The sequence below is a fragment of the Rhopilema esculentum genome, chromosome 21 (genome assembly GCF_057945365.1).
Source record: "Rhopilema esculentum isolate cy_ngs chromosome 21, ASM5794536v1, whole genome shotgun sequence".
Lineage (NCBI taxonomy): Eukaryota > Metazoa > Cnidaria > Scyphozoa > Rhizostomeae > Rhizostomatidae > Rhopilema > Rhopilema esculentum.
The window spans coordinates 11982944-11998473 of record NC_142835.1 but is presented as its reverse complement, the minus strand read 5'-3'; the positions used below and the strand labels follow the sequence as shown (position 1 = coordinate 11998473).

Sequence of the window (15530 nt, the reverse complement as noted above, 5' to 3'; positions counted from 1 at the left end):
GATGGGCATCCCTGAGTTAGATAATCAAACTTGGTTGTGAGTAAGGAGTCTTCCCTGATCACGAGGTACAAATTCGCTGTGTTACTACACTGGCATAATGAGAAATCAATTTCAATTGGATACGTAAATAATTCGAAATGGATGCTTTGGCAATTGAATCGTTAAGATTGGTTTCTAAAACAACAGAGTTGAAACTATTAATTACGAAATACAGATAAAGTATCTATATTGCCCAAGCCATTTTTCTTTTAATGCAATTCCCTACCAAATCTTATATCTTCATTTCAGACAAAACTAGGAAAACAAAAAACTGATAAAGATGCATAAGCAGTTTGACTATTAAAATTCAAAGGATACTTTTGTGGATACACTCCTTTTTTCTAAGAACAATCTTATGAAAACTCGAGCCTTAGAATTGATCAAAATTTAAGAAAAAATAAATAGCTTTTGTCATCTATTAGTGCTTTTTTGGTGAACCTTTGAACTTATCGGCGAATAAAAGTAGTCTCATTTTGTTAGCAAACGAGCCATGAGTCCTTCCCTGAAGCATACTAGCTACAATCCCTGGAGAATTTGTTGAGACAAAATGCTATTTTTACTATTAAGTTTTATAAATGCCATTAAGATTTTTTAAACTTTTACTGCAAATTTTGCCCCTAAAACTTTGAATCCCCCCTTTTCTCCCAAAATAAATGCTAGATTTGCAGCTCTATCATTTGTGCTTTAGAAACGTGCATTCCAAATTGAATGGGGGAAGGGAAAAGTAATTTTTGAAAGAAGAGAGAAAAAATCCACTTTTCTTGAAAAGTCTCAACTATATTTGTCTGGGATGGTACAATTGTAGTGTTTACAGCCTTGTTTTTAGACAAATAAATAGCACCCAGTCAGAGCTTCAATTTACTGGTTCTTATAAAAAAACGTAGATGCGAGTGCAGTAGGATATCCTTACTTCTCAATGGTCCTTGGTGGTAAGTGATACCAATCCGAAGCACAATTCAGCATTTTGATGCAGCATGTGAACCTTATTGCCAACAAATTTTGAATTGCAGTTGACTCTAAAAACTGGCTCGACAATAGTGTTGTCTCAAGGAAACTGCTGAGCACAGTGGAGTGGGAAAAGTGCGATTATGAGCTGGGATTTGCGAGGAACTACTCGAAGCCGACGAGTGAGTGGCATTCTCCAAGCACGGCCTACCTGTGGATTGGTCTTTACGTCTTCCTGATCTTCGCCGTGTTTGTAGGTATGTCTTGCTCAAACTCCATAGCATATACTTTGCCGCGGATTTGACTGTCAATAGCGTCTCATCAGCATTGACAGTCAGAAAATTGGGGGGGGGGGGCAAAGGCAAATTGAGCGTGGGAAAAATCCACGCCAGTAAATGCTCTTTTAAAAATATATTTTTGCTATTTGGGGGGCCGTCTTCCACTCTTGCCTCCTTCACTTTGCTACTTCACTACGTTACTATGCCACAAATGGAATTATTTGTCACTGGGGCTAGCGTGCTTTCTTTAACTCTTTCAAATAAAGTCTTAGAAAAGGGAAAGGATAGGGAATGAATTTGGTACTTATTGACAAAGGGTTTACTTTGAAAGGTGTTATTTGGAATACATACAACCAAACACATTGCCGTAGAAAAACAGTTACTGATTAGACGCAACGTGTACTGTAAAAAGATTCAATTATTACTCTACCTATCGAGAACTCTGAATGATGAAATAATTATTCAAAATTGACACACGAACCTTCTTTCCCAAGCTCTGGCGATTGTTTGCGATGATTTCTTTGTGCCTTCGCTGGAGGTGATCAGTGAAAAGCTGGACTTGTCCGAAGATGTCGCTGGGGCAACATTCATGGCCGCGGGCTCCTCCGCACCGGAACTATTCACTTCAATAGCAGGTGTAACTGTTGAAAGCGATGTTGGTGTTGGCACTATCGTGGGGCAAGTAACTGGCTACATAGATTCATGGAGCTTTTTTAAAATTCTTTGATCTTCACAAAGCTAGTACAGCAAATAAGATTTTTGCCTCTTTTCATAAGACTGGGATACGAGGGAACATATTTGAGGGATGAAAAGAATAGTCCAGTAAGAGATCCCAACTTATTATTAACCCTTGATTGCTGATCAGAGGAGAAGTAAATGAAGTTTAAGGGCTTAGATCCTTGAAAACGCTTTAGACGCCGCACCCATTTGAAAGCAAGCCTCATTCTGACTTTTCAGTTCAGTAAAAACCTCTTTTTAAAGTTCCAATTTAAACCGATTGTTCACTTGATCGATTGACCATCTCAAAATATCTGCATATCTAAAATATACTTTTCTGACCTTGAATTTGACACTTTCATCTTTTATGCAATCGGCAGTTTGTGCCATCCCTAACATTGTTAGGTCTCGACTGCCAACTGTTTTGCACTTGTTTCTTTTTCTCGTGAAAAGCTCACGATTGTGTTGTGTGATAACATCTAGCTGATGACACTAACTTCATCATTTAAATTCTAGCAAGAAACGTTTGTCGTTCTCTTCCAGGAGCGCAGTATTTAATCTTCTTGGGATAGTCGCTCTCTCAGCTGCTTTTGCAGGCAAGGTTCGTATCTTGACACTTTTATCAAAGGAGTACAGAGAATAAAGAAACTATGCATGAGTCTTAAAAGAAAACTTTCACTGAATATTCTATGATGTACGTCAATCTAAAAAACAGTTTCCTCTGCTAAAAATGTACCATTTGTATTTCTTTAAAAAGTAGAGGAGGAATTTTATGGGCTAAAGACCACAGCCCTGCTCAAATCACTTTAGAGTTTGCAAGATTGATTTTAAGATCGCAGAATTCGGGAACTCTTCTGGGTAACCAAAGAGTCAAATTTCATTTTGCATTCTTTCTAGCTTGGTGTTCCTAGCCTATCTGGCGTAGATTCAACAAATGAAAGTTCTTTATAAAATTGAAAACCTAAATGGTAGAAATGATAAATCTGCTTTTATTTGACAATTATTATATTTGCGAATTGTTTTGTGATCAATATTTGCAAACAGCAACCAAATAAAACCAAATTAAAAATACATAAAAACATAACACGCTTTTTGTATATAGAACAGAACAGTTGTAAATAGCTACTCATATTTCCATTGATACTCTTTTAATTTCTGTCTACAATTTGTGTTGATTTGTGTGATTTACGAAAAAAAGAACCTTATACTTTTCTTTCCAAGCTCTGAATTTTTTGAAATTTCTGTTGAAGTGCCTTTGAAGTGAATTTTTCTATTCTTTGGTTATCTTCGCTTTAGCGTAAAAAGTGGATGACTTTTTCATTTTCTTCGATAACACTTTCTTTACTAGAGATAGTGACTTGGTTATTGTTTTAAAATATTATCTTTGTCGACTTTTTATTTTGACGATTAAACTAGCTGTCTGGTTTTGACTAGACTGCTGTGATAGCATGAAATGGTTTATTTGTAATTGCAGTTTGATCTTAAATAGATCCACAACTATCTAGCTCCAAAAATAATTATTAAGAGAATGTTTTTACAAAAATAAAAATGTTTGTCAACGAGAACTTTTTCAGTAGCTCGCAATTTTCTCCAAATCAATAAAAGACTTGTTGCTTGGCGGCCTCCATTCGCAACAACGTATAATAATATGGAATTACTTCAATCAATATTTATTTAGAAATGATTTATGATTCTCTTAGCAATTTTTCAAACTAGAAGATTTTTTCACCTCTATTTTTACCTCTGCCATGAATATTTACGAGGAGAATCTGAAAATTGAGCACTTAGTCTTTTTGTAAAGATGGGCTTACAATAAAAGTTGATTGTTTTTAATTGCAGACTTTGTGTCTTGACTGGCGGCCCTTGGCAAGGGATTCGACCTTCTACGCGCTGTCAATTGTCCTTTTCATTATGTTCGCTTGGGATGGGAAATTTTACTTATACGAAAGCATCATAATGCTGTCTCTATATATACTATACATTTCAATAATGAAAGTCAACTATAAACTGATGGAGTTGTTGGCCAAATGCAGGTAGGAATCAAATAGATATTCTTTTACTCCCTTAAAAGACATGCAAACTGGCAGACTGGCAAACTAAACTAAATTGTTTTAGTCAAAAGCAGATTCGTAAGGGCCTAATATTGCTAGGGCACGTTAACAATTGTTTTCTTCGCAAAAATGGATTAAATCTGTAACACTGTGGATCAGGTCATTTGAAATTACCTGAGCCATTTTGCTCCTCTACTCTAAGGTTGAGTAAAGCCATTGAGAGAGTTTGGTCAACGAGCAAATTAACAAATTTTGCAGAGCATCAGAATAGATTTGAATATAATAAGAATCATATTACGATGCTTCGATACCACATGAGCTATGGTTCCAATGGGTTTCAACTTTGAAGCAAAATCATGTTCAATAGTGTTCGTAGAGGGGGCTCAGAGGGGAGTGAGAGATCCCACTGTAAAGCTAAACTGCTGTTCTGTCAGAGAACATGTTGTTTACTTTAAACTAAGTGTTAAGTTTTAAGAGGAAAGATTTTAAAACTGAATATGATGACTTCTTTCATTGTTTTAAATCAGATTGGCAATCTCTTTCAATAAAGTATAATACTTAAAAATGTCTTCTTTGAGGAGGAGACCAGAAAAAGCTTCCATTCGTATGATTTAACTTTGAATAAATGATAAATCTTTATCCCTTGTTTTATTTCGGATCTGATGTCGTTATGTTATGTTCAAATATAGATAAAATGCTTTATAATTTTTGTTAGAGAGACTAGATCCTCCCTCCCCCACTTATGAATTTTTCTATCGACGCCATTAATCACGATGCTAATAAATTTCTAATTCTCTAATGTTTAACTAAATCTCTAATTATGAAGTTAAGCAGAATCTCATTACTTCATGTTCTTTGATCCAGCCGAAAAGCTCCCATCCACCCATCTCACGGAGAAGGTAAAGAAACCACTTTGGCATTTAGCCACAGTGAAAAGGCAAATGCTGAGGACTTCACGAATTGCGTGTCTCCTACAAGAAGCACGGTTGGTAGTGCCATACTTTCTGCTTTCAGTCAAAATTAGTGTTCTGTTCATCTCTCCTTCCGACATTGAACCAAACATCCAGAACCCCTCTGAAGACAATCAAAATAGGCTTTTTCTGCATGTGTGGAGTATTTTTAATCGACAATATAAGGAAATTTTCTTCCCAAATCACTAATTGCATGTCTACTAATCTCATGAAAATTGCCGAACAAACATGCCATACACAAAATATATTATACACGTTAGACCAACAACTTTCTTTATTTGGATGTAGCATATTCTTTATCCAAGAGCTGCATAATTATAAAAAGACAATGACTGGAGATTTCTAGGATACTTTTCTCGAAGAGTACAACAAACGGGATACTGCCTGCTTTTTATGGTATGGTAATACATCGTATGCATGTTGCAAAACTGAAAATATTTTGAATGCAGTTTGCCCAGATATAATCTCTTATGGGATATTTCAAATTACGAAGATTGAAAAAGAAAAGGTCAGTGCAAGAAATTGTGCATGGATCACTGCAATTGCAAAAATATATTTTTCTGATTTGCTTATCGCTTGTCTTCAATGACGTAGTAAATGGTTTTCTTCTTCCGCATACAGGAACAACACGAACACACGCGCAATGCGCTTGGTGAAAGATCAGAAACCGCGTCTCCAGTTGAATCATCGCGAAGGTTCTCGCATTTGAAACGTGGCGAATTGACACACACGGTAATGGCTTTTTACTAGAGATAGCAAACAGTTATCAACTGCACGTATTAATGCCCAACCACGGCTGTCTGTGACAACGCATGACACGTTTAAATCGTTTCCAATAACTGCTTGTAGTGCACGCACGAGTGGCTGTCACTAGAGCCAAATTCAATTTACAACGTGTTTTTTCTGTCATCTATATACTTGCATTTTTGGCCCATGTCGGGTTAATAAAATCCCTAGATAGGAGTATCTGTTTTAAGATTGCGATGCAGATTTTTCAGTTATAAAAGGTATGAAAGTTTTCTGCATCACCAGGCACACACTGGAATAATCCAAGAATTCTTCCAAATTTATGGAAAAATTCCCTAGAACGGGAACTTTTTGGCGTATTTCAGAGAAAAGTAATAAGCTTGGTTCAAACATAGATAATATTTCAAAACAAACAGATTAGTAAACACTTTGATGAGATTATATGCTACCTAGTTGTGACCGATAGCAAGTAAGGCACAATGATGGCAACAAAACATAACCTACCTCATCTACTGCCCGCTCGAAATCTAATTGAAGTTCAGTGGAGTCTTCAAAAAAATTCTCATCGAGCAATTGCAAGATGATGTTGCAATAATTTAGTTCACTCTACAACTCAATCTCCTCGACTCCTCAAAATGCTTGTGCACGTTCTATCTTGTTAAGGGCCTGGCAACTAGTTGCCTCAAAATCCGAGGCGGGTTCCTTTTATGAAGACAAAATGCTCCAGACCGTCCCAATTCTATAGACTATGATTCTACGCAATTGAAGAGCTGCCCATTTTGATTAGGACAGTTATTCTGACTCTGGAGGTTATCGCCGATAACAAAGTAAGCACTATTACTTTGAAGTGCTTCGGATTCTTTGTTTCAATTTTGTGTGCGGAGACCAAACGTCACTTGCATATTTTACATGAGAACGTACTACTGGCAACAGAAGTATACTTTTAATTGCCTTTTTCCTTAGAAAAGTTCTCGTTAACAAGACAAAAGATTTATCCTTCAAAGATGGTTGAAGTTTATCTCATTTTTCTAGCATAGTTTGTGAAATTTTATATTTGAAGAGAGACAGCTACTAATACCATAAAATTCTTTTCTCTTGAAGATAATTGGCGCTCACGATGGTGTGGGAAGACGCCCATCTTTTATATCAGAATCGCATGAAGACAGGCGCACTGGATCTCTCCTCCACAGCGAAAACAGCATTGATATAAAGGAAAAGGAAAACTTGGATCTGAGCTGTACGCGTTCAACAGAACCAATAACAAACGGATCATTTCAATCTAAATGTGATCCTAAAGACTTGGAAGAGAGTAAAAGTGATGCAAAGGAAGATGAAAACGAGGAGGGAATAAAAGTCTGCTCGTGCTTTCCGCCAATCAAGACCGAGATACCATCGCGAGATGAAGGGAAACGAGGCTGTATATCTCTCATTAAAATTATCCTTCATTGGATTCTTTTCCTAGTTTCATTTCCGTTTGTAGTCGGTTTCAGTTGGACAGTTCCTGACTGCAGCAAGCCGAAATTACAAAGATATTTCATAGTCTCGTTTGTAATGTCTGTTTTTTGGATTGCTGCACTAAGTTTTGCGATGGTTACACTGGTCGGCAGAGCCGGGTGCATATTAGGAGTAGACAAATTTACAATGGGACTGGTAGTGGTTGCAATTGGAACCAGTATTCCGGTAGGTTTCATCAATTTTTTCCATTTCATTCCATTTCTATGCCTGTTTGTATTGCATACATAATTACATGTTGCCGAAGTAATGCAGTAATTTTGCAAAGAGTTTTGAATGGAAGTGAGAGGAGAGCTGTGCAAGTACGTGAATATCCGGGCACTTCACCCTCCAAGTTCGTTCAGGTCGGAGCACGGAGATTAGTTCATGACAGGAAAACAAAATTAGTTCAGGACATGACCCAGATGTGCAGGTGCGGACCCAGAGAAATCTATGACCAGGTTATATATGAATGCATTTAATTAGGAAACATATTCTGCCCCTGGAAAAGTCTAATCTCTTAGACCCCTTAAGTCTCTTAGATCCCGAAAATACCTACCCTCCTCTGTTTGCTGTAAAAAGAATGTCCATTGCCACCGTTTTATGTCAATCAGAAAATTTTGTATAGCAGATTTTGAAAGAAAATTTTCTATTGCCAACAAAGAGCTTTCAGGGTGTCCTTGAAGGGGCTCTGGGGGTTATTCATTATAATGATAAAAGAATTCGCCCCTACAAAATAAAAAGCCTCTTTGAACTTCCCAAAACTAACGGCAACAAAAAATTATTTTCTGTTCATATATTTTTTTGCTCATTTTGCTTTTGCCCTTGTGGGTTCAACAACCTTGCTTTGATTTTAGCATCTGTTGCTTCATTTACTAGTTATTTTAAAAAATTCTCTTTTTCTTTCCCATACTCTATTGACTTCACTAAAATGCAAAGGGAGACCATTTGATTCCATTGCATAATTCAGATCTACTACGCCCAACCCGGTCAGGACCCGGTCAGAACTCAGTCAGAACCCGGTCAGAACCCGGTCAGAACCCGGTCAGAACCCGGTCAGAACCCGGTCAGAACCCGGTCAGAACCCGGTCAGAACCCGGTCAGAACCCGGTCAGAGCCCGGTCAAACCTTTAGAAGCTGCTTGGAGCTTCATATTTCGCAATCTTGAGCGGTTTTTGACCAGGTTGAAGGCCAAAATAAGCTTTGATATGGTGACCGGGTTAAGATTTTCTTCTGTTACGCATCCTTGAAAAGGCATACTGGAAAAACCAGACCCTAGGACCCCTATGACCCCTATGACCCCTAGGACCATTAACTACGAAGAACAAAAAAGGACCCTTAACTACTACATGATTTGCGGCTTGACACACTATTACATAACTTGATTGCTTTACAAAAGGTCACATTGTTTGTGCAATCAAGATGGTGAATAACTGAAAAATTCAAATTTTGTGCCAGAGGTGGAGCGACGAAATATCCATAATGATAATGAATAATGTTGATAAGGTTAAGGGAGGTGATAATAATAATCATATTGATAAACATTATTATCTCTATATTTACTAAAACATAGAAAAAGTAATTTCTAGAAATCTGACCGGTTTTTGAAACCTGTCAACTCGGTCTAGATCTGCGCCTGGATGTGTTCGCTTTAGGACGCAGACTAGTTCATGTTAGAAAAGCAAGACGAGTTCAGGACATGACACGGATGTGTTCGGGTTAGAACACCAATTATTTCATGTCAGAAAAAAAAGATTGGCTCATGCCAGAACACGAAAATTAGTTCATGAATCATGACAGAACATAAAGATTAGTTTAGGACACATTTGGTGTGTCTTAGAACAAGCAGATATACGTAGATTAATTCATGTTTTGACAGTGATCTAGTTCAGTTCAGAACATAGAGATTCTTTAATGACAGGGCAACAATATTAGTTCAGAACTGGACAGAAATTAGTTCAGTACACCAAACAGTTCGTGCTAGGACACTAGATAGTTGAGCTCAGAATAAAGAGAATAAAGGTCCAAGGTGGGACAGTGACATCAGATGATAACAGGACAAAAGTCGATCATTTCAGAGCGCAGAGATTGACTTTTATCAGGACAAATATATGTTATGGAGATCGATAAATTCACGTTAGGACAACCAGTTTAATTCACGTCAGGACAATGGGGTTAGTTCAGGTCATTAAAACAAAATTAAGACTGGACAAGATTAGTTCACGTCAGGACAACGAAGTAAGATCATAACAGGACAAGACTAGAGTCAGGACAATGAGGACTAGAGTCAGGACAATGAAGGCTAGAGTCAGGACAATGAAGTTTGATGAGAACAGGACAAAATAAGTTCAGGACAGGTCCACGTTGTTAGACCAAAAAACAAGATTAGTTCAGGTCAGGACAACAAAGTTAGATCATAACAGACCAGTCTAGTTTAGGTCAGGCAACGAAGTAAGATCCTAACAGGGCATGATTAGTTCAGGTCAGGACAACGAAGTAAGATCATAACAGGACAAGACTAGAGTCAGGACAATGAAGACTAGAGTCAGGACAATAAAGTTTGATGAGAACAGGACAAGATAAGTTCAGGACAGGTCCACGTTGTTAGACCAAAAAACAAGATTAGTTCAGGTCAGGACAACAAAGTTAGATCATAACAGACCAGTCTAGTTTAGGTCAGGCAACGAAGTAAGATCCTAACAGGGCATGATTAGTTCAGGTCAGGACAACGAAGTAAGATCATAACAGGACAAGACTAGAGTCAGGACAATGAAGACTAGAGTCAGGACAATGAAGTTTGATGAGAACAGGACAAGATAAGTTCAGGACAGGTCCACGTTGTTAGACCAAAAAACAAGATTAGTTCAGGTCAGGACAACAAAGTTAGATCATAACAGACCAGTCTAGTTTAGGTCAGGCAACGAAGTAAGATCCTAACAGGGCATGATTAGTTCAGGTCAGGACAACGAAGTAAGATCATAACAGGACAAGACTAGAGTCAGGACAATGAAGACTAGAGTCAGGACAATGAAGTTTGATGAGAACAGGACAAGATAAGTTCAGGACAGGTCCACGTTGTTAGACCAAAAAACAAGATTAGTTCAGGTCAGGACAACAAAGTTAGATCATAACAGACCAGTCTAGTTTAGGTCAGGCAACGAAGTAAGATCCTAACAGGGCATGATTAGTTCAGGTCAGGACAACGAAGTAAGATCATAACAGTGCAAGATTAGTTTAGGTCAGGACAACAAAGTTAAATCCTAACAGGGCAAGATTAGTTTAGTTCAGGGCACAGAGATTGGCTCTTATCAGGATAGTAAAATCAAAAAGACCTGAACACGGAGGTTAGTTCATGACGTAACACATATTGGTTGATGCCAGTTCAAAGAGATTAGTGTATCACCTTAGAAGAAATTGATTCGTTCATTTAGGAAGCCGCTTTTATTCAAGGGCAGAAAACCTGATCAAATGTAACTTCTTCTACGATTTTTAATTAGTTAATAAGGAGGAAAAAATGGCCGGTATATTGTTTAATGACAGCTAAAGCTATATGTAAGCAAATTACAGAACTGGTAAGGGCCTTGAAAGTTTTGAAGCATATTGACGATCAAATAAATTGGTATATGGTCATCATTCAGCCTGTGAGGTATCTTAAAGAAGTGCAGAGAATGAAAGATAGAGTGATGATAATGCCATCGAGATAAAATAAACCGAATGCCAACAATTGATTTAATTTTTTTATCACAGTGAAGTGAACTTAACGTTCTCAAAAGCTCTCTATCCAAACGTTTTTAGGACTCTAATTGATAATCTATTATTCTCAAATTATAGGACGCACTGAGCTCGATTCTTGTAGCAAGAGATGGGTATGGTGACATGGCGGTTTCCAATGCAATTGGTTCCAACGTGTTTGACATCGATTTAGGTCTCGGGCTTCCTTTTGTCATAAGCATACTAATTAGAAAAATGAAGCCTGTTTTACTGCTAACACCCAAAGAGGAGGTGAGTTCTTAGTCAGTTTTTGGCACACTTCGTCTACTTGTAGAATGTAAAAGCAAAGATCTCCCTGCAAACCTTCTGCATGCGTAATAATTTAGGTGCAAATTCATAATGTCATATGTGCTAAAAGTGGTTAATTTGTCTTTTCTGACAATTTATCGTTCTAATCTGCCTGGGTTTCGACCGGTAAATTTGCTACACCAATGCTGCAGCTCTTAAGACATCGCTACCAGCTTATTCAGATCCACCCACAGTCCCAACGATTCTACCACAACAATGCACATCAATAGGTTGTAGTCTTGGTTACCTTTAAAACCAAGTAATTTAAACACGCTATCATTTTTTTCAGGAGGATTACAAAAGCGGCAAGATCATAATGATTCCTCACGTGAAGTTTGGCTTTCTTTTGCTGCTTATTTTATTGCTGTCAATAATTTCATTTGCAATAGCAAGATTCAAAATGAACAAAAAGTTAGGCATAGTGTTTGTTATATTGTACATTTGTTTTGTAGCGTATGCGTATATCCAAGATATTTATTGCAATAATAATTGCTAGATTGTTAAATTCATATGAAGTAAAAGTATGTAAGAAACAAAAATTGCTGTAAATATCTGAAAATGCCAAAGATTAGTGAATTGTGTAGTTCATGTGTAGGCGGCATGTAGATTAGGATAGAAGATAAAAGATTGTATTTATCAATAGAAAGTACTTTACGAAATCGTTGGTCCCCTATGGAATAATGGGTTGTCCAGTTGCAGCTTTAATAATTAACTTGAACCTAAAAGAGTTCAACATATCAAGAAGTGCAAAATAGCAATAAGTACAACATAAATTCCTCAGGATTCTCGAGAGAAGTCTGAAAAGGCCCAATCATTTTTTTTTAAACAACTTTATATTGATGAATTGAAAAAGGAATTTTTTCCTTTTCTTTTTACTGCTTTTAGCTTCACTATATGCAAGATGACAAGTAACCAGCTCTTCTCAAAACCAGAAATTCCTTAAACCACCTTTCTGCTTTGCAAACTTTTTTTGCAGAAGATAGTGTAAGTCGTAATTTATGTTTATTTTTATTGATACGGCTGGCTCCGTTATAAACATATCTCATATTGGACAAAATCATTTTCCTTTGCACGACATTTTCATATGTATTTCATTGGTGTCAAATAAAGTTGCAGAATGGACTGAAACGCGAAAAATTGTTCCCATCTAGGGTCAAACAAAATAAGCACAACTTTATTAAGATGATGAAAGAAACTAAATAAAAATTTGGAAGCCCAGACTACAGCAAGTATTCTAATAATGTCACATTGAGCAAAGAAAATAATCTATTAGGATAAAAGTAATGTAAGCATTATATCACGAGAGACCATTTTACTAATAAACATTCGGTAGATACTCTCTGGCTCTGTACAATATACATCCCCGTTTAGCTCAGATCGATGGAATTTAACGCTTCCTCTTTTTAACCCCTTCTATTAGATATTCAAAGGATTTGGGGAGAATTTGATAGATAATTATCGGGTTTATAAAGTTCAAGAAAGAGATTAAATAGCACAATATCTATATATTTTCATACAAAAACGGAATTTTCTAATTGATAAAAGTAAACATAGATGAATGAGCACATTCGTTGCTTCAACAATATTTATGCTTCGCAAATTAACAACCCATTTTCATCTAGCCCCCCTCTTCTTACCTACTATACTTTATATAGCTCGAGTTGAGAATAAAATATGCTATGTCGCTACCGAAGTGAGAAGCAGTCGCGGAGGCAATTGATGCCGTCGAGCAATTTCATCTGTAGGTCATCTTTATAGAGTTCCTCGAATTCTTTAATCTGTATGAGAAAAAGGAGAACGGTATATGCAACAGTTCACTTTGATTACAAGCATCAAAACTATCCCGTCAAAATAACGTGAATTCGGGCTTCGTTTCGAGATTCCCAGAATGCAGAAGGAGAGATCCTGTGTTCAGCAAAATGACATCAAACGTAATGTCAATTAACCATAAAGTGTGTGTCGTTTGAACATCTAGATGTGCATCAATGTTATTGTAACATTAAATGTGTGATAATTCTGCTTAATATAGATTTTGTCCTATCTATTACCAACACATGCCTATCTCTTCCGCTTCGAAATTTCCTTACAGGACAACAAATTATATTTGCAGGCTTTGCGAATACCAAAGCTCCAAGTTCTCAACCTCTTTAACAGCTCTATTAGATAAATATCTATCAATGCCGGTGTCATATGCGTTTCTGCATAGTGGCTGCTTTCTAACTTACAAGTCTAACTTTTATGTTTCTGTTGCGATGGTTCATTGTAGCTCACAAAACTTTGTTAAAAATTGTTAGAAAACGCCCAATCGTTGAAACACCTACGTGTCCCAACTAACTCATATCGGCTTCACGTCATTCACAGCTAGGCCGTACATGTCCGCCATTACACTTTGGCGCTTGAAACGCTTATGCGTCTCAGCCATGCAGAAACACAAAGCAAATCGGCCACAGGCGCATGGAGGCCAGGGGGTGCCAGAGACACCAATGGGAAGGAAGGCTTAAGTTCTCAACCATGGAGAATCAGTCCCCTGGTGCTCCAGCAGAAAGGTTCTTAAGGGGTGTCAAGCCCCAAGTTGTGCCAGTCAGTTCTCTCCTGTGCAGCAAACACAAAGTTATTTTTCTATTCGCATGTTTTTCCTTGTTAGAATGTGGAGAATGCAAGATATATAGAGACGACAAGATAAAGTTTTATGACTTCTCTTTACCAAAACATAACCAAAAACCCCTATTTACACGAGTAACTAAGAACTACCACAGCCCAAGCTAATTAAAATTAAAATAATGGAATAAAAGAATCTTGCATAGGCAGCAGTCTAGGTCTAGCCCATCCACCATTCCTCCCAGAGAACGCAAGCACCCAGAAAATCAACATTTGGACTCTTTCTCTTGAACCAAACGGCTCTTCTCACATTCTATTCCAAGATGTTCAGATTATCAAAGATCACAGATTAATTCAATGTGCCTACAGAGAAACAGATGTGCCTCTTTGACCAAAATGCGTGCTTGTTGGTTTAAATGGCCTGCCTCGATATTTCATGCAGCTCGAGCACTAAATTTTTCGTGGTTATGATCGTTGATATATTCCATCCTGTTGCAGAAACGGCCAAAAAATAAAGAAAACATAGGAAGACAAATCTCAAATACACTCTTTTCCTTTTATAAGAACAATTTTATAAGAACACGATCCTGAAAATTGAACAAAATTTAAGAACAAATTAAGAACAAGCTGAGACTGAGCTTCTGCAAAATGCAATTTGGAGCAACGTTTTTCTCAAAAATGAGAATTTTTGGTCATGTGTGGGTGCTTTTTCGGCGGACATTCAAACTTGTCGGCAAATGAAGGTTGTCTCACTCACCTTGTTGGCAAACGAGGCCTGAACACCTCCTCAGAGCGAAAAAGCTAGCAATCACACTGCTTACCCCCTATTGATATAAGAACAATTTTAGAACGATCCAGCCTCAGATTTTCGAAAAAAATAAGAACAGTCAGCCTGAACTAAAATTTACTGGTTCTTATGAAAAAGAGTGTATACAAACTGTCATTCAAAAACAAAGTTTCAGTTGAACAACGTGAATAGTTGTAAGGTTATACTGCGATACCCAACAGCAGCCTGGGCACAAGTACCAAAGTCTAAAAATAGCTGTTTGTGATGTTATAAAGTTGGAGTTGCATCTAATTTTATTCAGCACGTCAAATTACGCCAAGGAACAATGATGTTCAAATATTTTTTACTCAGTTTTGCAAGATCTTGCAACTTGCTTTGATAGATAGTTATGCGAAATTCCCTGTATATTATGAAGGGTTATATACGAAATTACGGACTTGTCGTCACATTTAGTTTAGCCGTGCTCGTCCAAAAAACCCTTAAATTAATTCCTGGCACGTAGGCTACACTTTTCAGGGATGCAGCAGCAAGCAACCACCTAGTTGGGCACAATACTCAGAAACCTGACGTTTCAGGGACAGTTAGTTCCTTTGAAATCTTTGAAATAGGCACCTCTTTTCGGTTAATTTCTAACGTTTTGCTCAGTTCATCTTTACAATTTATAACTTCTTTAATTGTATCACCCAAAGCAAGTTGCAAGTGATGACCGTAGCAGTCAATGTGTGAAGTGAAGATCACTCTGGGCTCCCCAACTTCTAGTAGAGTTGACACACCAGAACCCTACAAAGAGGTTGACCCCCTCCTGCCCCCTGTTCCGACGGCCCCCTATTCTGCAAGATTATAGTAC

The 15530-nt window shown here is 37.4% G+C and overlaps 1 protein-coding gene across 2 annotated transcripts in view; it reads left to right on the top strand.

The window, feature by feature from the left end:
• The window catches only part of LOC135684340 (sodium/potassium/calcium exchanger 2), a 28206-nt gene extending 15399 nt beyond the window's left edge, over positions 1-12807 (top strand). For both annotated transcript variants that reach the window (XM_065199869.2, XM_065199868.2), the window contains 9 exons: positions 1050-1241; positions 1757-1940; positions 2523-2580; positions 3819-4012; positions 4895-5015; positions 5623-5733; positions 6850-7428; positions 11071-11241; positions 11588-12807. In XM_065199869.2, coding sequence (XP_065055941.1) covers positions 1050-1241; positions 1757-1940; positions 2523-2580; positions 3819-4012; positions 4895-5015; positions 5623-5733; positions 6850-7428; positions 11071-11241; positions 11588-11794 — 1817 coding nt within the window. In that variant the 3' untranslated portion in view covers positions 11795-12807. The remainder of the gene's footprint in view (positions 1-1049; positions 1242-1756; positions 1941-2522; positions 2581-3818; positions 4013-4894; positions 5016-5622; positions 5734-6849; positions 7429-11070; positions 11242-11587) is intronic.
• The last annotated feature ends 2723 nt before the right edge of the window (positions 12808-15530 follow it).